At 42.7% G+C, this 24,316-nt stretch overlaps 1 protein-coding gene across 1 annotated transcript in view; it reads left to right on the top strand.

The window, feature by feature from the left end:
- Positions 1-24,316, top strand: part of PHEX (phosphate regulating endopeptidase X-linked) — a 309,157-nt gene that overhangs the window by 230,474 nt on the left and 54,367 nt on the right. Inside the window, exon 13 of the mRNA XM_082245817.1 lies at positions 24,085-24,162. Coding sequence (XP_082101943.1) covers positions 24,085-24,162 — 78 coding nt within the window. The remainder of the gene's footprint in view (positions 1-24,084; positions 24,163-24,316) is intronic.

The raw sequence follows: 24,316 nt of genomic DNA, 5'->3' as shown, positions 1-24,316 counted from the left end.
GCGGGGATCGGCGGATTGATCCCCGCTGAGCAAAGTGGAGTCTGCTGAGCAGAAAGCCTGTGTGAAAGGACCCTAAATGTTTTATTTTCGTTAACCAAGTGAGTTGAACGGAAAAGAACTGTCAGCTCCGGTTGGAGCTGATGTACTAGTGATCCAAAGTTAGTACAGCAATCTCCCCACTGTGCTATTGTGTTCTGACAGGGGGACAGCCCCCCCCCCCCCCGCCAGGACAGTCCGGTCAGCGCTCTTAGCCATAGGTTTTCCAGCACGCTCGTCAGACAGAAGCCTTTTTTGGTCGGACAGGCTGACACTGGCAGAATGTTGCCCTTTTTTTTTTTTAAAGGACGATGTCTCCTGACATTTGGCCCGTGTGTACGGGGCTTTAGGCTATTTGTTGAAACATGTAAGCTGTTCTTATCATCGCTATTCTGTAGCTAAACAAAGACTTTGATACGGATGTGGGAATTGCCAGCTCTACTTATATATCTGCATTCTGTTTGGGTGTTTGGAGGACACATGGAGCCAGAGCACCGACTATTCCAATTACTCACATGTCAATTCTGGGACCCTGAAGTGAGCGCTGCATCTGTTTTTCATTGATAAATACATAACTTCATAAAGAGGACATTCACTGATGGGTACAGTCTTTGCAATCTGCTTGTGCTTGCAAGGTCACAGCATACCCACAGGGAGTAAGAAAAAGACTAAAACATAGTAAAAAGAGAGTAGACCGAACAACACCATGTTTATTAGAACAAAAGGCAAATAGTTGCACTTGCATAATTTCAATTTTGGGGCTGATTTAATAAAACAGAGGCAAAATCTGGTGCATTGTAGCCAATCAGCTAACTTCAGCTTGTTAAATTAAGCTTTAAAAAAAAAATACCAGATACTGATTGGTTTCTATACCAGATGTTGCACTCTCCAGTTTTAGTAAATCAACCTCTTTGTATACAGTTTATCAATTGGCTGATGTGGGTGCCTTGAATCATCCTTACCTTTTCTGTTAGTTCAACATCAAGGTGGTGCAAGATTTCCAGCATCCCATTTTCCATCCTGCTCATGTGATTGAGCTCCATCTGTAGCCTCTCCTCAATTACTGACACTATAGAGGTGGTTGATTGTCTTCAAACACTGGCGTTTTATGGCATCCTCTAGCACAGCCTTTTTCAACCAGGATGTCTTCAAGTTTCTTCAGGGATGCCTTGGCAAAATGCCTACAGATTGCCCAAAAGTTGTATACAAGTCATTGGGTGGATCAAGCCTGCCTTTTAGTTAAAAATGGTTGTAAACTTCAGACATGAAATATGAAGAAAGCATATCCTCCTATAGTGTATACTTGTTTCAATTAAGAACACTAAGTGTAATTTCAGTCTGCTGCTTTGTTCCTCTGCTAACAACATGAATCACTTTTGACAAGTTTTCCTAGCGCCAAGAGAAAAAAAGGTTACTGGGAGGAACCTCCAGCTGATTGAGAGCTTCAGCTCTGTTCCTGTGTGCTGTGTGAAGGGGTGGGGATAGTCCCTTCCCTCCAAGTAGCACTCAGACTTGTCCTCACTGAGCTCTGAAGGATGTAACTTCAGTTTTCCATCCTCTTTTTTCTGTCAGCTGAGACAAGCTTTATAAATTTTGGACTTTGAACGGATGTAGAAAAGAGAAGACTGCCAATAAACAGGTACAACTTGTGTAGGGGGATTTCCTTCATCCCTGTGTATCACCTGAGCATTGGTGGCCGGTGTACTGAGGGCGCAGGCCCCATCCATGCGTTCAGCCCCCTAATCTGCATGCAGGGGTGCCGGACGCATGGAGTTCAATGGGGCTTTTTTTTTTGGCATCACCTGATTAGAGCCAGAGGCTCTAAAAGGGTGATGCAAAGGGTGGACCCGGGGCTCAGAGCAGTGCGTCCCGAGCCCACCCATTGTGTGAAAATAGTGAAAGAAAATTTGCTATTGTCACACCGATCCTCCTCCTGGCCAATCAGGAAGCGCATCCAATACGCGCTTCCTGATTGGCTGCAAGGCAAACCCCATGCCATAGGCCGAGGAGGAGGCGGGAGCAGGAGGACTGGAGGAGACGCGCCGCCAGGACCGAGGAGAAGCCGACACCGAGAGACTGATGAGAAGCTGGCCGCCGCCGCTGCTGCTCCAGGTAAGTAAGGGGGCATGCACGCTGATCTCTGCATTGGGAGAATGGTATGCTGGTCACTGCATTGAAGGGGGCACGCACTCTGATCTCTGCATTGGGGGCATTTATGCTGGTCACTGCATTGGGGGAATGTATGCTGGTCACTGCATTGAAGGGGGCACGCTGGTCACTGCATTGAAGGGGGCATGTACGCTGGTCACTGCATTGACGGGGGCATGTACGCTGGTCACTGCATTGAAGGGGGCATGTACGCTGGTCACTGCATTGAAAGGGGGCATGTACGCTGGTCACTGCATTGAAAGGGGGCATGTACGCTGGTCACTGCATTGAAAGGGGGCACGCTGGTCACTGTGCATTGAAAGAGGGCATGTACGCTGGTCACTGTGCATTGAAGGGGTCATGTACGCTGGTCACTGCATTGAAAGGGGGCATGCTGGTCACTGTGCATTGAAAGGGGGGCACGCTGGTCACTGTGCATTGAAAGGGGGCACGCTGGTCACTGTGCATTGAAAGGGGGCACGCTGGTCACTGTGCATTGAAAGGGGGCACGCTGGTCACTCTGCATTGAAAGGGGGCATGCTGGTCTCTCTGCATTGAAAGGGGGCACACTATATCTTAATTACTGAAGGCCCCTTTCACACTTTTGCGACCTCAAAGTCACGCAATTTTTTACAGCGTTTTTTGCCGCAAAGCAATGCCTATTACATTTTTCTGTTTGCGCCCCCCCCCCCCCCCCAAAAATTTTGAACACCAGCCGCCACTGCACCTGAGGATATGAAGATACCCTTCACTGGGTATATGTAAGGATTTACAACTGCTATAAACAAAGATTACAACCTTCTAGTTGACAATGTTCTAAAGACAAATGATGACATCAGTTGAGGAGAACACCCGACGGCTGCACAGCATCCTTTTTTTTTCCAATAAAAAGCTTTATTGCATAAGTTATCAAGAAACAAACAATATCTTCAGTATCATAAAAGAAAATAATTGAACAATGCAAGTAAGAGCATCTTGGAACATGGATATATCATATAAATGTATACGGTATAGGTCAGATAGGTGCAATACATAACAATACAGAAGAAATAACAGAACTGCAATGACCAGACCATAAAAAAAACATAGACAATCCAATAAGATAAAGGCCGCAAATCCGCAGACACGGCAAGGAAGCCGTAAAGAAAAAAGATGGGGGAAGAAAGAGAAAGAGCAAAGCAAGGAGCAAGAAGGGGGTCAGAAAGGGAAAAAGGGGAGTGTGCAATATCAAGACGATTATATGCGGGGGGATTCATTAATCGTCCTCCGAGTCACGAATCATATCACTCAATTTAAGTTATCAGTAAAAGTAAGGTTCAGGCTTAATGGGTAACAAATCTTTTGAAGGTGTCAGAGAATGTAAATTCCAACCAGGGTCGCCAGTCTCTGTGGAATGAAGAGTCGGTTTCTTTCTTTATGGCAATTATCTCCTCCATTTCATAAAAAGTTTTGGTTCTATCAATCCATTCTTTTATAGAAGGCCCAGACTGGGCATTCCAATGTAGAGGGATGACTGCCTTTGCAGCATTGAGCAAGTGTCTAGTAAGTGATCGCTTATATTTCCTATAAGATTCGTTGTGCACATGTAAAAGACAGCAAGCAGCATCTAGCGGTATTTTAGTGTTAGTAATGAGCTTTATCAGGTGTATAACCTCTCTCCAGAATTCCTGTATGATGGGGCACTCCCACCACAGATGCAAGAAGGTCCCTCTCTCCTTTAGACACCTCCAACATCTGTCCGAGATCTGCGCAGACCACACCTTAAGTTGCACTGGGGTGATGTACCAATGTGTCAGAATTTTATAGGAAGTCTCTTGCACTTTTGTGCTTAAAGAGCATTTATGTGTGAAGACACACGCTTTTTCCCATTGCTTGTCTGTAATTGTACAATTTAAATCTTTCTCCCATAACGATTTGTTTTTGTCAGACAAGACTCCACAAGACAGAGATAGCCATTGATATGCCTGTGAGGTAGTTTTGGTGCGCGGTGTCTGTCCAAGGCAGATCTCCTCCAGAGCCGTTAGAGGGGCGGTCAATTGCAATTTGGATTTTGCGTTTCGAAAAAAGTTATGAAGCTGCACGTAGTTCCAAAAGGAAAGATGAAAATCCTTGGGTTTACTATTATTAAATTCTTCGAGAGAGATCAACCTGCTGCCAGAAATGCAGTCAGCAACTCGCAACTGCTCCCTGTGGCGGTCCCCCTCGCCTGATTCAGACTTAAAATCAAGGCCTGGGGTAAAATCCGGGTTGTTTGAAACTGAGGTCATCAACCCAAATTTGGTAATCAGATAATGTTTGGTTGTGACACGGTTGATGATGTCCAGGGTAGTGGATATTAAAGGATGCTGTTTAATTTCTAAAGGGTAATTTTCGGGGCTTGACCAAAGGAGATTTTGTGTAAGGAAATTAGTACAGTCTCTTTCTAGGGCAACCCAATCTTTTTGAGCATCCTTGTTTGCTCTTTCTATCAGCACTGGGGTCACATTAGCTGAGTGAAGGAAAGAAACTGAGGGAGAAGAGAAACATTAGAATACTATTTAGTACCAGCGTGCAATGGTGTTTTTGCTTTTGAACAATAAATACATTTAGCATTGGGTGTCCTACATGTGTGGCTGTTGCAGAATTGTTTAAAACTAATAGTTTCATTTTTTACAGTTTAGATTGTGGTGCCTGGAGATTGTGCATCATTTTAAAGGGTGCCTTAACTGAAAAAAGGTTGAGACACATAGTTGTAGTAGCTCCAGCCTGTTTACGCACTGTATTACAAGTTTTAATTCTGTATTTGCAACTATTTGTTTTTTAATCTGTACAAAAGGATGGTGTCCTGCATAATCCAGTGTGCTCTCTGTTTTACTATGTCATATTCCCACCATTTTTTGTTCCACTCTTAATGCACACAATGATTTCTTTCCCAGCAAAACAATTCTGATGCATTGATGACCAAGACCCTGCCTATACACTGTATGTAGGAGAAGGGCTCTTGAGAGATGTACTGGACGATTTTCCTTCATTGACTGTGAGAAACGATATATATATATGGGGGAAGGGGGAATAAAATGGGTAGTTTGGAAAGGTACAATGGGATCGGCGTATTGGGTATAATGTGTAATGATATATAAATATCCATAACGTAAAATTGGTATTACTTTTAAGGAAGCCGATAACCCAATAATTTTGTAGGATAAAACGGGAAGGGGGGGAAAAGGCGGGACTTTGTGTGAGGTGTGTGGAGTCGGTGGGCATGATAGATGAGTACAGTCACCTGACATACGGTAAAAGATTTATTAACATATGTAAATCTCATAAAATGACATGAACAGAACATGCATGATACATAAAGTTACATACATGTGACATACAGTCAAAAAGGCAATGAGGAACATCTTAGATGCAGAATCATACAACATTGGTGAAATATACATTGGGATAGAGGTCATTGACGATATACTGTATAAAATCCAATAATAAAATATTGTAGGGGGACACATCTATGTTGGGCTCAACGCGTTTCGTGAGCATTCCCATCAGGAGCAGATGCATCTCAAATTAGTATTCAAAATAGGGTCAGTCTAAACAAGGTAATATGGACAGTAATCCAAAAGCCAAGAAGTCTATTCCGGGAGCTGTAGGTACCTACAACACGGCCCAGGTGGGTATCAGATAAACATTCCAAGGTCCATGTAGATAGTCAAGGTGTTGGGTTGTGATGTCACAGATGTTAATCTCCAGTGATTTCTGGTAATGGCCATATGTGGGGCTCCTAGCGTCACGTCCGCGCTCAAAAAGTGGAGGTGGTGTATCCGCATCCCAGACCAGGAAATTGTCCTGTGAGAAACTGATAAGGGACTGACCTACCATAGCTTCTCCGCATGTGTTGTGATGATGTCATAGTGAGCAGTTTATTGCTACAGGAATATGGTAAACAAAAGGAATAAACATTCTGGGACATGATCTGGGGTAGAGGGAAAATTATCAAAATTTGGGGGTTAATTTGGGTATTGCCAAAACAAAAAATTTTATTTTTCAGAATGGTTGTATCTCCTTCCTATTACTTTTCATATTTCAGATTGAAAACTGTGATACTTTTTTATTTGTACTAACATCCAAATTTTCAGGACAAGCTTTTGGGGTGTTTCTGTTACAAGTGCATTAATACGGCTACAATTATCTCAGGTATAGTAATGATAGCATTTATGAAGGTCAGTAGTAGTCTGGATTAGAGATCAACCGATTACCGGCAAAGCCAATATATATCGAGGGCCGATCTGCACTTTCCCTGATTTATCGGAATTGGCCGATATTACTGATATTTCGTAAAGTGCTTGTATCGGAGTGATGCCTGCAGCTAGAGGCATCACCCCGGTACCGGCGTCCATAGCCGACGGTCGGCTGTCTTGTAATGACAACCGATGCGGCTGAGAAGCCGCTCGGCGGTCATTACAAGGAGCGGGAAGGGACGTCCCCCCCCTTCTGCGGCTCGCCTCGATCTCCCTTGCCACCGGGAGACCCGGGTAACCAGCCTGCATGGCCGCCAAAGACCCTATCGGGTCTTCATGCAAAAACCCGGAAGTGATGTCATGACATCACTTCCAGGTACTGGCACCAGATTAAAAAAAATGACAGCATCCAAAACAGCCAAACTTGGCATTTTGACTGCTTATAAGTGCAGAGGAGGGGTTTGGGGTCTTTTGGACCCCCAGATTCCTCCACAAGGGTACAAATAAAAAAAAATAATAAAATTTTTTAAATATCTGCTGATACCGATACACGATGACCAAAATCGGCAATGAAAAAACGATATCAGTCGATCCCTAGTCTGGATTATATTATTTGCCTTTGCTTAATTTTTAAATCTAAATATTTTAAGAAGAAATAAGCAATCTAGCATAAAAGTGAGAAACAATATTAGAAGTCACCTTGCAGCTACATAACCTACATAAAAGTGCGCATCAACAGGATTTATGTATCACCTTTGATGTTCTTATATTTGTTACAGCAGGGAGTAAATTACTTCAATTATATACAGTACTTGCCACTATTTTTAAATCAGTTTTTAATACACATATCTTGTAGTTTTGGTTTGTATGGTCCTTTAAACATATGACAACCTTAGTTGATATTCCATTTTAAATACAGTAATCATCTATATTAAACCTAGAAATGGTAATAAAATCAGCTTTTTGATAAAACTTTAAACAAGCATATTATTCTGAGAATGCGGCAAATCTTGCTGGTTCCTATAGTGTCTCTTGCTGAATTGTGATTTGCTGCAATCAGAATCCTCCTGTTTGTAAAGCAATTGTTCGCAGTGTTGCTGAGCATTGCACTGAGCCTCAGTGGTCTACTTCATGCCGTTTTATTTATTACCTGTCAAAATACTCCCAGATGTTACTCTGCAGAGGAAAGTGAAACCCAGCATGCTTCAGAATAGCTCAAATTCAGATGAAGGCTACAGTAACTGGGTTAATAATCATAATTCGCTTGTAAAAGTGATTGTTTTAATGTATGTAGTACAATAAATCTCAGGCTGATTTGAAATATTAGAAGAAACAGGATTTGTTGGCACCATCCAAAGGCCAGAATTTTTTTTTTTCCAGACCAACACATAAACGCTCTCAATTAGATGGTGTGAGAATACATATTTACCATTTTGGCAGGGGGAGGGACAAATATACCTGGCATCATAAGGGAAGGCTGAGCTGGGGGGCATTTAAAAACAAATGCTGGGCAGGTAGAGGTTAATGGAGATATTCCTCCTTTTAACCAACTGACTAATGGATTTGTACCTTATTTAGAAGCTATCACTGCATGCCCTGTAGGGAAGACTTTTAAGTGTTTTTAAATGTCTGGTGCGTTTATGGATGTGTATGTTATCATTTTTTTATATACAGTAGAATAAATGTGATAATAAAAGTTTTATATTTATGATCTAATAATTTAAGCTGTTTATGGGAAAGCCGCAGAGGGAAATCTCTACTTTATGGCACATTTGAAGTTACACACTGTGACAAACTCACTCAGGATAGGGGCTTTTGGAAGGGACTGCAGGCTAGCTTCTTCCCTACTGGCTATGGGCCCTGGCTTGTAAGGTAACACTGCTTTTTGTGGGGTGTATGCTGGGGGGACCCTTGGAGTAATGTTACTTTGGATTCAAGTCTACATCTCCTCAAGACACACAGACACTGGGACCCTAGGCCTATGATCCATGTTAACCACTCCTGGACAGGAAGGTTTTACCCCCTTAATGACCAGGCCATTTTTTGTGATTCGGCATGTGTTACTTTAAGGGACAATTGCGCAGTCGAGCAACACTGTACCCAAGTAAAATTGATGTCCTTTTTTCTCCACAGATAGAGCTTTCTTTTGGTGGTATTTGATCACCTGTGCAATTTTTGTTTTTTGCGCTATAAACAAAAAAAGAGCGACAATCAAATTTTTTCATTATTTTATGCCAATTTGTATTCTGTTACATATTTTTGGTAAAAAAAATATCCCAATAAGCTTATTTTTATTGGTTTGTGCAAAAGTTATCGCGTTTATAAACTAGGGAAAAGATTTATGTCATTTTTATTTATTTTTTACTAGTAATGGCGGTGATCTGCAATTTTTAGCGGGACTGCGACATTGCGGCGGACAGATCGGACACCTTACTGACATTTTTGACACTTTTGGGGGGACCAGTGACATTACTACAGAAATCATTACTAGAAATATGCACTGTTACTGTAATAATGACACTGGCAGGGAAGGGGTTAACCCAGGGTGATCAAAGGGTTAAGTGTAAGCCTAGGGGGTGTTTTAGAACTGTGAGGGGGATGGGCTTGTGGAATAAACACAGAGACCTGTGATCCCAAATAGGAGGATCATAGGCGCTCTGTGCCCATTCCAGAGAGAACAACGGTCTGCTGTGTTTACAACAGCAGACCGCTGTTCTCTCTACACAGGGAGCGATCGTGGGTCCCTACCGGCAATTGCGGCTGCCCGCTCCATATATCAGCTTCCCCGCTGCACCCCCAGGAGCACTCCCATGAACCGATGTAACTATACATCACTATACATCAGTTCGCACAGCCGAGCCAGCCTGCCTCAATATATCTGCGGCGGGCGGTCGGCAAGTGGTTAAAGGCCTAGCTGCCTATTGCCAATAGGGGACTACTCCGCACAGTCAGACTCATTGCAAATGCTAATGTCATCAGCTCAACCACCTGTCTTCCACACATTGTTGATAGTGCTGATTAACTCACCTATTGTTTACTGTGGGGATGTGTTTAAACTTATAATAATGTGTATTGTACTTCATGAGCTCTATGATGGCAAGTCTGCTAGTTAATTAGCTCAAGCGAAATAAATCACTGTCATCTATTAGTTGCTAGTGGGAAAGTAGAATACTATTTGTGTTGTTTGTTCCTTAGATATGTTATTTACACTTCTATACGCAATTTCATCTGCATATGATAATGTAATCAGGCATCTGACTTGGTGGGGTTTATATTCGGTGTGAGTTTGTTTAATAAATGTTCCAGATCTTATACAAGCTATTCTCGGCTAGTTTTGTCTGGGGGCGGCTAGAATATCTGATATCTATGTTCAAGACTCAAGGAAGCAGTATTCTGATGGAAGCCCATAAACACAGTGTGGGTCGCAGTTCCGTTACACACACATACCTCTAAAATAACTGTAAAACAGTTATAGATGGTATTTAATGGATGCACAAAAGTTGCCTCTTTGGTTGTTGGTGACTTAAATGATTTGGCAGACGCCGTCTTCACAGTATCACAGTATAAATAATAATACAGTGTGACAAGAAGTATTATTTTAAAATCCAATTATGAAGGAAAGGTCCAACAATTATCTTAATAGGTTCAAAAAGCACCAGAGAGAAATTGTTGACTACAGCAGTCATCTTTGGCTGATGTAGACTTCACAGCCTGTTACTGAACTAATACTGTTGAACAATAAATGTATTCATCATGTGCAAATAAATCGTATTTTTTGGAGGTAAGAAAATTTGAGCCCATTATGAATGCCATCAATGCTAATATCTGTTTCTAGCGTTTTCCTGCTATTCACATTTTGTTAACACTTTGCTACATCATATGAATATGTGAATAGGGGGTTTATCAATATTGATGCACAGCAAATCACTGCAAAACATGAGCAGTGGGACAGATTTACTATGAGATCCTAATTTTATTCATAACTGACCCCAATTACCCCACCTACTGCCTATTAGTAGAACTGCACGAACATAAAAATATGCCTCTAACCACTTCTTAGGCTGGCCATACACTATACAATTTTCTTATTCAATTTCCTTTAGATTTACCTTAAACTATGTAGTGCAAGGGCCTGCCTGATTGCATACAAATTGAAAGTGTTTAGGTTTGACCCTACATTACATGGTTTTGGTAAATCTAAAGGAAAGTTGAACAAGAAAATTGTATAGTGTATGGCCAGCCTTAAGGTGTACCCAATCCTAAAAAAAAATAGTGAATCTTATCATCAGTCCATCGATGGGGTGGCGGCATTCATTTTTTTTTTTCAGCCAAATAATCCTGCAAAAAACACATTTCTTGTTCCTTCTTGTCTTCACTCACTTCTTCATTGCATTTATGGAAGGAGTCAGGGTGGTCTCATGGACCGCCCTTGTTCATTAACAGCCAATAAGATAACATTGTTGTCTTTTTAGCTCACAGGAATTGAAAAGGGCACTGCATTTCTGGCAAGATCAACAGTTTTTTTTTCTGTATTTGCTGAAAATGTTCTTAGCCTTAAAAAAGAAAACGAATGCAACAACCTCAGCTAAGGACTGGTAAGCTGCAATATATTTCATGTTTGTTTTGAGGTTTAGTTATTCAGTATGTATTTTATTTGTGTGTGTGTGTGTGTTTAACATAAAGATAAAACCAGATACATATTGTTCAAAATGCCATCATAGATAACTGCGGAGGACTGCAAGTGCAGTGGTTGCACAGACATATAAAGACAACACAAATCCTTTTTCTAAATGAAAGTTTGTTGGAATCAGAATAATATGCACCTTATTCTGTTGGTACTGTATCTTGCTTGATAAAAGTTGCCTGGCCGTTATTTTGAGGCTCTGGTTTCCATATTTCCCATTAACAAACCTAGAACAAGCATGCAGCTCAGGAAAGTCAACGTAAAGTCATAATTTTTTATATGAATGCTTTGTCTTGGTCAGTGACTTGAAAAGTACGGAAGTCATTGATTAAACATGACAGACAGTGACTAGCAGTTTAACCACTTCTGGACTGGAGGGTTTTATCCCCTTAATGATCAGGCCATTTTTTGCGATATGGCACTGTGTTAATTTAACTGACAATTGCGCGGTTGTGCGACGCTGTAACCAAATAAAATTGTCGACCTTCCCCCCCCCCCCCCACAAATAGAGCTTTCTTTTGGTGGTATTTGATCACCTCTGCGATTTTTGTTTTTTTGCCCTATAACCAAAAAAAAAAACAATATTTTTTTACTTTCTGCTGTAAAACAACACCAATAAAAAAAATGTAAAATTAGTTTGGCTGTCGGCCAATAGGAACTCTGTGACTCGGGCCTACACCCAGTCGTTTACCTCGCAGGGTCAGTCTCTGTCCCGTTGGACTATGTCGCGGCCGACCTAGCGCAGAGCTGAGGTCTGCTCGTGCTCACTGGCCGGTTGGGGTGACCACTGGATCTATAAATCCAGCCCATCGCCCAGATCCGGCATAATTGCTTGTAGATCTCACAGGAAAAGAATCTGGTGAAAAAAACCTAACTAGGAAAAAACTATCTAGAAAAGAACAGAGATCCGAGCAAGGAACTTAGGTCCTTACTCCTGACTAGGCAAATTAAAACTGACATCCTATAGCAGGGAGAAAGGGTATACCCCCTGGGACTGCCCATAGGCGTAGACAAAACTTTTTTCTGCCTAGTGTCCTACTCCTGTAGGGGGCAGCATAACCCTACTGCTATTGAGAACAAGAACAAGAAGACTGCGTCCGTCAAAGAACGATAGAGGAATACATTTTTTTTCATCGTTTTAGGCCAATTTGTATTCTGCTACATATTTTTGGTAAAGAAAATCACAATAAGTGTATATTGATTGGTTTACGCAAAACCTATTGCGTCTACGAACTATGGGAAAGATTTATGTCATGTTTATTTATTTATTTAATTTCTTAACTAGTAATGGTGGCGATCAGCGATTTATACCAGGACTGCGACATTGTAGCAGACAGATTGGACACCTAACTGACATTTTTGACACATTTGGAGGGACCAGTGACATTACTACAGTAAGTGCTATAAATATGCACTTTTACTGTACTAATGACACTGGCAGGGAAGGGGTTAACACCAGGGGCGATCAAAGGGTTAAATGTGTCCCTAGGGGGTGCTTTCTAAATGTGTGGGGGGGGGGTTGGCTTGCTGCATAAACACAGAGATCTGTGTTCCTAAATAAGAGGAACACAGGATCCCTATGTTCATAACTGACAGAACAGCGGTCTGCCGTGTTTACAATGGCAGACCGCCAGTCTGTCTCCATGGGGAGCGATCGCAGGTTAGCTGACCCTGTGGCGAAGGGGCCTCCGCTAGCGGTCCCGCGAAGCGACGTACAGATACGTCGTTTTGCGGGACAGAGCTGACTTGCCGCCGTAAAACTACAGCGGCTGGTCGGCAAGCGGTTAAGAAGGGGAGATCAAGATTTTTAAACTTTCTTTAGATGAAAGATCATAGGGGGAATTCCTACAGAGCGATGAAGAATTAGATTAGAATTCCAATTGGTCTCCATGCACAAGTTGCCAGTGCTTGATTTGGATTCATGTAAAAATTTTGCACATAGAAGGGCTTTGCATAGCACAAACAAACATTTCCCAGCACACTCACCACACTTACCAGCTAGACTGCAAAAAAATGGCACTGTCTGACAATTTGTATTGGTTGCACAGATTTGCAAATACTGTGTATGTGGAAGCCACCCTGCCTTGTCAATGCTCCTCCGTAAAGTATGGTCTTAACTATTATATTGGAGAGCGAGCATATGGATAAATTAGGAGCAGGTATGCCTGGAGGCAGCCCATTCCTTTCCAAGATATCATAAATACTTACTGAATTCCCTAGCGAGTGTTCATTCAAGGAGCTGATGGTAATGAACCAATAGTTTTCCTTAAGCGCTGGTTCACATATATACGATGACAGACATCGCACATGATTCGGAGCGCACTGCTCTGCAAATCACATGCAATGTCTGTGTGATGCAAATTCAGCCATACAGATTATATGGCTAAATTCGCATCGGATTCGGACACAACTCGCACAGGACCCTTTTTTGGGTCCGCAACAGAATCGGATCGCATGTGTGTTCACACCTATGCGATCTGATTCATGTCCCAACTGACAGTTCGCACTGCGAAATGCGAACTGACCTGGGGGTGTCGTTAACTTTGTATTGACACCAGTAGTGATTCTCATATGGCAGTGTGAACTGCCTGTGAGTTGAATGCGATGCGGGAACCCGCAGTGGATTCGCAGGGTTCCCGCATCGCATATATGTGAACTGGGACTAAAGCAGCATTATTGGTGAAGCAGCAGCAGCAGCATGTTTTCATGTTTTTAACATCATCGATTAAAACAGTTTCACATATATGGAAATAATAACAAGCATTTTTAAATGCAATTAGTGTAAGCAACTAGGGTTGTACCTTTGCAAGGTGGGGCCTAATAGCAAAACCATTAAGGAGCTCACTGTTTCATATAACTCCGTCTCCAATGTAATTTCTCTAGCTATGCAGTATACTAATTGTTTTCTTGGAATTGATTAGAGGTTCCTAGCTTTATGTAGATTAAAGCTGGGTACACATGTATCGAAATTCAGCTGGTTCACCAGTAACTAGCCAAATTTTGATCTGTTCCTAACCATCTCTGTTCAACAGAAGATGATCATTAGATTTGGCTTCTGTCAAACAATTCTGCTGGAAAACCAGCATTTGACCAACTGCTGCAGCCAATGGCCACAGGGCTGATCAGTCTATTCTGACAGAATACAATAGCACATTGGGGGAAATCCCTGCACCCTCATCATTTGTGTGGATGCAGAAATCTGCAAGTTTCTTTTTTGTTTTGTTTAGGCCACTGGTTAAACCAAAAAAAAAAAAAAAAAACTCAGTGTGTACCCAGCTTTATTTTCCAAATGTATGTGTGAATAGCTATAGCTGTCTGCATAAAACACTGTGTAGCCTGACAGTTTTGTACCTCCTTTGCTTTAGGGTCCCATAACAGTTGTTTTGTTTCAGCCTCCTTTAAAGAGGAAAGAAAAGTCAGGTTTTTTTTTCTTTCTTTTTTGTTACCTAAAAAGTAAAGGCATAATGTGCTAGTATGCATTCCATATTAGCACATTATGCAGGGGCGTAACTACAGGGGTTGCAATTGCAAACGGGCCCCCTGCTCCAGGGGGCCTGTACGGCTCCCCTGTACACCTGGATATGAGGGGCAGCGGGGGAAGCATGTCGAGAAATCACTGTCCTCCTTTTTCCTCCTGTTGCTGCAGGAGGAAAATGAAGGAGATTGGTTCCTCTGTATGCTGCCCCGCCACTTCTCCTATCCAGTTAACTTGTGTTCTGCTCTCTCTGGGCCCATGTGTGCACCCATGTCCCCCCCCCCCCCACTGTGCTTCCGGCTTCCTCGCTCCCCTCTCCTGCCAGCTGCTGCAGGGGATGTGTCACAATAGAGAACCAGGAAGGGGTCGGTAAATATGTAATTTACCAGCACTTTCCTTTTCTGAATGGAAAGTCATAGTCAGTGACATTGTAAAAAAATAAAATAAAATGATAAAAAATAATACAATTAAAATACCAAAAAATAAAAACTACGGACACCAGTAGGTGAACTTCCAGGATCGCAAAGGTCACACTTGCAACCGGCCCCTGAATTTCCACAACCGTGGGGATGCCCCAAGATGGCAGGAAGGGAGCCCACTGCAGAACTTGTGAAAGGGTCACTCAATGAGAGTAAAGGCCCCAGGATCAGTGGGAAGAGCCCCAAGCTTGAAGGGCCCAGGCCAGGGGGGTCCAGGGGTCCGGGGGGCCCTTCATGGTTTCTTGCACTGGGGCCCGGAAGGTTCTACTTTCGCCTCTGACATTATGTGACACTTACTTTCAAACAAAGCCCTTGTTGTCCCTGCTGGAGGCCGCATCCATCTTCACCCATCTTCCTTCCATGTCCCCAGGCTCCTGCTGTGCTACTGGCCGTGCACACTCCCGCATAGGAGTCGCCGGTCATGGCACATGGCTCTGAAGAAACAGCACGGGCGGCTGTTCCTTCAGAGCCCATGTGCTGATGACATCATCGGCGCACTATACAGTAAATATCTCCTAAACTATTCAAGTTTAGGAGATATTTACAGTACCTATAGGTAAGCCATTATATTTTCAGAGATGGGAGTTTACAACCACTTTAATTTTCTATACAGCAGCACTCAGACTGGAAGGCAAAGGCACCAATCAAATTTTGTTGCAATGCTCAGGCGCTGACATGAAATTTTCTGACAGTAGCATCGAGTCATGACTGATTCTGCTCCTGTATTGCCCAATCAGCAACTTTTGTTCTCAATCAAGCAGTGGTATTTCTACAGTAGAGGCCCAGAGCCCATCTGTGTGTAGCAGGTTTTCCAGGCATTCGGCCTTATGTGGGTCTGCCATTGTTACCAGTTACCTCCCCAGCCCATGTGAGCTGCGACCCTGGGTGTGAGAAATGAGACATTGACAACTCCGGCATCTTTATTTTGTGGTTTTATTGTAGATAATGGGGATGGGAGAAGGAAATGAGTGGGATACTCCTTTAGGCTTAACTAGATACAATTTGGGACTTTATCCGGCAAATGTTTGTTAACGCTGCCTTGACGCCAGCCGACGCTAGCCAGCGCTCACTGACGCTTGGAACACACTGTAACTTGACAGAAGTGCTGAATCCTCGACTCTAGATCCAGAAGACTCAGGACTGTGGAGCATAGAACTACTGACACTGCTGCAATGCAAAGACTCTGACCACTCTCTCCAGCCTGGCACTGGCTGGAGGTGACTTGCTGTGAATTACTGTAACTCTCAACTGGTACTCTGTACAATTCAGGGCCCAAACCACAGGCGCCCCCTTTACACTTTTAGCTCTTCAGGGTCCACTGACTATGTACCCCCTCTGCTACTTCAGGCTCCTCAACCTAGGTACCCCCTTTACAGCTAGCTGACACTGGATCCCAGAACCTTCTCCGGAGCGGTCTCCTCTAACTCTTCAGGCATACCCCCAGGGGCAATCCTCAGTACTCACGACCTGTGTAGGCTTTCCTGGGACTGGACCCCTCTCGCTCTCCGCTGGTTCTCGGCACATCAGATCCCCTCAGCTCAACTCAGCATTCTCTGGATTCTCAGGCGACGCCCGGAGACATCAGCTTCCTCAGACAGGAGGAGAGACAGCCGTTCTCTCCCTTCTGGGACTCTGCTCCCACCAAAGACACCGTGTCACGCGCTTCCCCCAAACTTATACCCACTCCCAGAATCCCTTGCAGCATAATCTGCCTTCTGGGGTAGTTACAAGCTTGGATGTGTCCCCTGATTGGGTTTCCTCCACTGCCCTATCAGAAGCCTCTATTAGAGCCAGTGGGGAGACTCCTCTCTCAGGAGACACACTTGGAAACCATGACAACCTACCTAGAAAAAAGAAACATGGCCCTGCTGTTAGGCAGACAAGGCCCACTATGCATTTACCTAGCACCTACTTGTAGGGTGCTACATGTGCTACCAGTCAGAGATGTCTGGTTTCCGAAGACTGGCTGAATACAGTTGCAAACCTTTTGGCAGGTAAAATAGTTACCATAGATGTACAGTATGTAGCTGTTTGGCTGGAGTTCAGGTTTAAATACAACCTATACTTAACATGTCGCCGCCCACATCCTGCATATGTACAGCAGCACAGAGGGTAAGGTTTTATGCCCACACACCACACATTTGCCTCCACAGAGCTTTCTATGCTGAGAGTTTGCACTCAGTGTACACTCCCAGTACAGTGACTGAGCTGCCAAAGACAGCTTTCAGTCCGTACTAATGACCAAGAGCCAGTGGGACATACACTGTAGGGGATGCCAGTGCTGGGCAGGAATGGAATAAAATCTAAAGTTTGGCTGTCTAACAAGGATTCATTAGCTCAGTTTAATGTTACAAAGCAACTAGTAAATAATATAAATCCAAATCAGTGCCTGGGCATACTCTCTTCCTATAGCCTTATCGGTGTAGGAGCTCATAAATGGCATTCCCCACCCACTCTCAGCATGTGGTTACTGGTTTACAATGATGGTGTCATCAGGGGGAATATTTATTTATTACAAGTACTTACTGTATATAGCACTATCGATTTACACTGCGCTATATACATATGCATATATATATATCTCTTTATATACATACATCTTTATATATATATATATATATATATATATATATATATATGTATATATATATATATATATACACAGTATACACACACACACACATATATGTATATATATATATATATATATATATATATATTGTACATTCACATCAGCCCCTGCCCTCAAGGGGCTTGCAATCTAAGGCCCCTAACTCACATTCATGTATACACATACTGTAGAAGGGCCAATTTTTAAGATACTAGCCATGTCTTTGGAGGGTGGGAGGAAACCCATGCGGGCACAGGGAGAACATGCAAACTCCATGCAGAGAGTGCTGTTGTTGGTATTTAAACTGATGACCCTGCTAGCTGCTAGGTGGATGTGCTAACCACTTAGCTACTGTTCTAGGAATTTGTATAGCTTGCTCCTCCATTAACCGGTTGCCGACCGCCGCACGACCATTTACTGCGACGGTCAGCCATGGCCAGGCAAAGTGACGTATATATACGTCAATAGCCTGGGAGCCAATAGCGGGCGGGCGGGCGGGCGCGCGCCGGCGGTGGCGCGCTCCCACCTCGGCTCATTCACGGACATGTGTGTGACCGGTGGACCCGATGTCCGCCGGTCACTCGCGATCGTCCGCTGTGAAGGGAGAAAGGCAGGCGGCTAATGTAAACAAAGCCACCTGTCATTCTTCCCTGTGTAAAAGCACTGATCTAACGGTCCTGTTATGTAGGACCGTTGATCTGTGCTGTTACACACACAGCCACATCCCTACACAGTAAGAAGCACGCCCCTAGGGACACACATAGTCACTGCATCTCCAATAAAGTTAACCCCTTCCCTGCCAGTGTCATTTTTACAGTAACAGTGCATATGTATAGCACTGATTACTGTAGTAATGTCACTGGTACCCCCAAAAGTGTCAAAAATGTCAGTCAAGGGTCCAATCTGTCCGCCGCAATGTCGCAGTACCGCAAAAAAAACGCAGATCGCCGCCATTACTCATTAAAAAAAAAAACAACAAAAATGACAAAAATCTTTCCCTTAGTTAGTAAACGCAATAACTTTTGCGCAAACCAATCAAAATACGCTTATTGTGATTTTTTTTACCAAACATATGTAGCAGAAAACAAATTGGCCAAAAATTTAAAAAAAATTTGATTTTTACATTTTTTTTGGGGCATTTCATATAAAAAATGTGAAAAATATTGTTATTTTTGCAAAATTGTCGCTCTTTTTTTGATTATAGCGCATGATCAAAAAATTGCACAGGTGATCAAATACCACCAAAAGAAAGCTCTGTTTGTGGGAAAAAAAGGACATCAAATTTGTTTAGGTACAGCGTCGCACGACCGCACAATTGTCCGTTAAAGTCACGCAGTGCCGAATCGCAAAATACCCCCTGGTCAGGAAGGGGGTAAAATCTTCCGGGGCTTAAGTGGTTAATATGGTGTCGGCCACAAAACACTGTGGAATAAAGTTGAGCAGTACAGTAGAAATACATTTAATCTTCTGTAAATATGCAATGCCTCATCATATATTTGCTTTAAAAATAAAGATAGTAATAAAATATATTAAATTAATCTAGCTAAGCGGTCAGTTTTTTTCCACATATTTTTTACTACTTTACATTTAGGCTTTATTGTTTATTCAGTTTGTATTCATTTATTGTATCAGTGGCAGACTATAATGTTTTATTGTCCAAAAAGCACAGTAGTATGCTGCATTAAGCAGAAGAATATTGGAAGGGAAGTACAGTAAAGTGCACACACATTAATATTATAGGTTACAGGCCATATAACTTGTAATTTACTGTAAGTGTAAAGCCAATGCGCTTGCACTTATTGTTATCACATAAAAAGCAGGTTCAGTGGAATAGGAAGCCTCCAGCAGTCATAGGGATAATGGTGCGTCAGCACATGTTAAAGTGGATCATGGAAACATTAATTCCTGTATAGCCAGAGCAAAGAACTAAACAGATTTGTACTTTAATTACCAGTGGGTCTTATGCGTAGGCACTGATTAAAAGAAGATCCCTACATTTATTATTTATATTGTATGATACAGAATACAACATGCCCTTGTTTTAATATTGTGTAAAATGTAATACATATTTCCATCGCTCCAAAGTCACTGCTATGTTTCCATGTTAATTTGAGTGAGCTCTGTATTTTACACTTTAACCCAAGTGATAGCTTAAATCCCAGCCCCATCATTAGTTAATAGTCATCCTGGAACACAATATAAATTTAGGGCTCAATAAAACAAAAAGAATAAGACCACTTTGTTAGAGAATTATTTTACTCCAAAAAAGAAGGAGGCAGCTGAAGTTAGAAGTGATTAAAGGATATAATGATACTAATATTATAGAGTCATTAACATTATGAAGACTATGCCTGTTGACTTAGATTAAAGCTGAACTCCGGTGTTACCTTCAAGCATTCATAGTTCTACAGGTTCCTCTACTTACTGAAATTTCTCTGATTTCACTGCACACTGTGAACTTCTCACAGTGTATATTAGAAGCTGCAGCAAGCAAATAGAGCCAGTCTCATTTCCTAGCAGGAGAATGTCCAGCATCATCTAGCTCTTTCCCTGCAGCTAAACTGTCCCTGGGCCACCCCTTTTATAAGGTGGATTTCAGGCTTTCGGACACTGTGGCTCCAGCAACAAATGGGGGCATTTCCCAGGGCAGTCTTTCACAAAATACAGCCTGCCTAAAAACTCCCACTCCTCCAAGCCTACATCCACCCATCAAGGCATAACTCACTCCCAAGAGCCAGCACTGCTTGAATAAGATCTCTAGTTATGTGTACAGGAAGCTGTGTACAGGAAGCTGTGTACAGGAAACTATGTACAGGAAACTATGTACAGGAAGCTATGTACAGGAAGTTATGTACAGGAAGCCATGTACGGGAAGCTGTGTACAGGAAGCTATGTACAGGAAGCTATGTACAGGAAGCCGTGTACGGGAAGCTGTCTACAGGAAGCTGTGTACAAGAAGCTATGTACAGGAAGCTGTGTACAAGAAGCTATGTACAGGAAGCTATGTACAGGAAGCTATGTACAGGAAGCCGTGTACGGGAAGCTGTCTACAGGAAGCTGTGTACAAGAAGCTATGTACAGGAAGCTGTGTACAAGAAGCTATGTACAGGTAACTATGTACAGGAAGCTGTGTACAGGAAGCTGTGTACAAGAAGCTATGTACAGGAAACTATGTACAGGAAGCTGTGTACGGGAAGCCATGTACGGGAAGCTGTGTACAGGAAGCTGTACAGGAAGCTGTTTACAGGAAGCTGTGTACAGAAGGCTGTGTACAGGAAGCTATGTACAGGAAGCTTTGTACAAGAAGCTGCGTACAGGAAGCTATGTACAGGAAGCTGTGTACAGGAAGCTGTGTACAGGAAGCTATGTACAGGAAGGTATGTACAGGAAGCTGTGTACAGGAAGTTATGTACAGAAAGCTATGTACAGGAAGCTATGCACAGGAAGCTGTGTACAAGAAGCTATGTACATGAAGCTGTGTACAGGAAGCTGTGTACAGGATGCTATGTACAGGAAGCTATGTACATGAAGCTGTGTACAGGAAGCTGTGTACGGGAAGCTGTGTACGGGAAGCTATGTACAGGAAGCTATGTACAGGAAGCTGTGTACAGGAAGCTATGTACAGGAAGCTGTGTACAGGAAGCTGTGTACATGAAGCTATGTACAGGAAGCTGTGTACAGGAAGCTATGTACAGGAAGCTGTGTACAGGAAGCTATGTACAGGAAGCTATGTACAGGAAGCTGTGTACAGGAAGCTATGTACAGGAAGCTTTCTACAGGAAGCTGTGTACAGGAAGCTATATACAGGAAGCTGTGTACAGGAAGCTATGTACAGGAAGCTGTGTACAGGAAGCTATGTACAGGAAGCTATGTACAGGAAGCTATATGCAGGAAGCTATGTACAGGAAGCTATGCACAGGAAGCTGTGTACAAGAAGCTATGTACATGAAGCTGTGTACAGGAAGCTGTGTACAGGAAGCTGTGTACAGGATGCTATGTACAGGAAGCTATGTACATGAAGCTGTGTACAGGAAGCTGTGTACGGGAAGCTGTGTACGGGAAGCTATGTACAGGAAGCTATGTACAGGAAGCTGTGTACAGGAAGCTATGTACAGGAAGCTGTGTACAGGAAGCTGTGTACATGAAGCTATGTACAGGAAGCTGTGTACAGGAAGCTATGTACAGGAAGCTATGTACAGGAAGCTGTGTACAGGAAGCTATGTACAGGAAGCTTTGTACAGGAAGCTGTGTACAGGAAGCTATGTACAGGAAGCTGTGTACAGGAAGCTATGTACAGGAAGTTGTGTACAGGAAGCTGTGTACAGGAAGCTATATACAGGAAGCTGTGTACAGGAAGCTATGTACAGAAAGCTGTGTACGGGAAGCTGTGTACAGGAAGCTGTGTACAGGAAGCTATTTACAGGAAGCTATGTACAGGAAGCTGTGTACAGGAAGCTATGTACAGGAAGCTGTGTACAGGAAGCTATCTATAGGAAGCTGTGTACAGGAAGCTATGTACAGGAAGCTATGTACAGGAAGCTATGTACAGGAAGCTGTGTACAGGAAGCTATGTACAGGAAGCTGTGTACAGGAAGCTATATACAGGAAGCTGTGTATAGGAAGCTGTGTACAAGAAGCTATGTACAGGAAGCTATGCATAGGAAGCTGTGTACAGCACCCTGATGACCCTTTCCACCAGTGCATATCTGCCTGCATTGAATAAGAAGTGCAGAGACCTATTGATGATTTAACTGGGTCAAATATAGAGCATGTTTTTGTTTAATTTTTTTATTTCATTAGCATGTGGATAAATGTGAAAAAGAGGAACTAAGATTTGCAACATATTAAATGTCAGCTTTAAAGTTCCCCTCAGCCTCCTCTTATGCTTACCTGAGCCTGATCTTGATCAAGAGGTGTGCATGAGAGCAGCAGCTCTCCTGGGTCTGTCCCTCCTCATTGGGCAGATAGATAGCAGATAAAGCCATTGGCTTTCGCTTCTGTCAATCAAACCCTATGATGGGGGGACAGGGCCCATTTTCCCTGTCTGTGGAAATTTTGAAAAAATAACAATATTTTTCACATTTTTTTATATGAAATTCCCCCCCCAAAAAATGTAAAAATCAAAATTTTGTTTACATTTTTGGCCAATTTGTTTTCTGCTACCTATGTTTGGTAAAAAAAAATCACAATAAGCGTATTTTGATTGGTTTGCGCAAAAGTTATTGCGTTTACTAACTAAGGGAAATATTTCATTTAACACATTTTTGGTGTTTTTTTTTTTAACGAGTTAATGGTGGCGATCTGCGATTTTTTTTGCGGCGGACAGATCGGACCCTTGACTGACATTTTTGACACTTTTGGGGGTACCAGTGACATTACTACAGTAATCAGTGCTATAAATATGCACTGTTACTGTAAAAATGACACTGGCAGGGAAGGTGTTTTATTGGAGAGGGAGGGGTTAATGTATGCCTGGTGCTTACTAACGTGTGTGGGGGGAGAAGACTGAGTGACAACAAAAGCAGGCGGATCTCCAAACTCGATTCCCAGACGATCGGGGAAGAGCGGCGGTGATCACTGACGCTCCTCCCCTGCCCCGACTCCCGCTGTGACTGAATACAGCAGGAGCGAGCCTCCGGCAGCACACGTGCGCCGCCCACAAGGGGAGGAGTCCAGCGACGTAGGTCTACGTCGCTGAACGGGAACTAAACACTTTGCCGCAGTAGAGCTCGAGTGAGCGGTCGGCAAGTGGTTAAAGAACAACAAATATTTGTAGGTGCTTTAAAGCGTAACTCCACATTTATTGAGAAAAAAACATTCCCTATGATCTATGTACATTGCAAGGATTATAACAAACTTTGTTGCAGATTCCTACCTTTTGTTATTCTGAAGATATCATTGTTTGTTTATCTGTGCCTCTGTGCTGAGTGGGTCTAATGGGAGTGGTTTCATAATTTTCAATCAGCTGTGCAGGCGCTAATGAGGAGATCTGCTGGGCCTGCATCCCTTTAGACGTGTACCTATTGGGAGTATCTCACCAAAAATGACATTTTTGTTGCAGGAGATGCCAGAAATCTGACTTGTATCTTAGTGCAGACTTCTGGGAAAATCGGTGAGCCAATCAAGAAATTATGTTTCTGGGGTGTGGTCAGTACACATTCTGTGTACAGAACAACTCCAGGTAGCCATATTGCATTGCATTTTTAAAACATTACAGGGGCTGCAGATTGAAAAGGAACGGTATTTTTTAGTAACATTCAATTACAATATGACTTGTGTCGCAATTGTATACGCTATATTGTTTTTTCTTTATTTATTGATTTTTTCTCCCCCCACGACAGTGGAGTTACCCTTTAATAGTCATACATGCTCTCAACATTTTTCTGTAACAATATTGGTCACACATTCTTATAGCTGATCTCAATTCTCAACAGGCAAAAGCAGTTATGGCAAAGGTGGGATATCCTGGATTCTTGATGAATGAGACATACATAAATGAAGAGATTAAAACAGTAAGTCTTTACATGCATATATCTGATATGCTCATAGTATTATTAATATTGTTATCAATAATATTATTATTTTAAAGTGTTCTGTAGCTTCATGAGTGTTCAACTTTTTTCTGATTTTCCCTAAACCACAAAGGGGCGATATGTTTCTTACTAG

This window comes from Pelophylax lessonae, assembly GCF_965119305.1.
Source record: "Pelophylax lessonae genome assembly, chromosome: 2".
Lineage (NCBI taxonomy): Eukaryota > Metazoa > Chordata > Amphibia > Anura > Ranidae > Pelophylax > Pelophylax lessonae.
The sequence above is the reverse complement of the archived record's forward strand: the minus strand, read 5'-3'. Positions and strand labels throughout refer to the sequence as shown.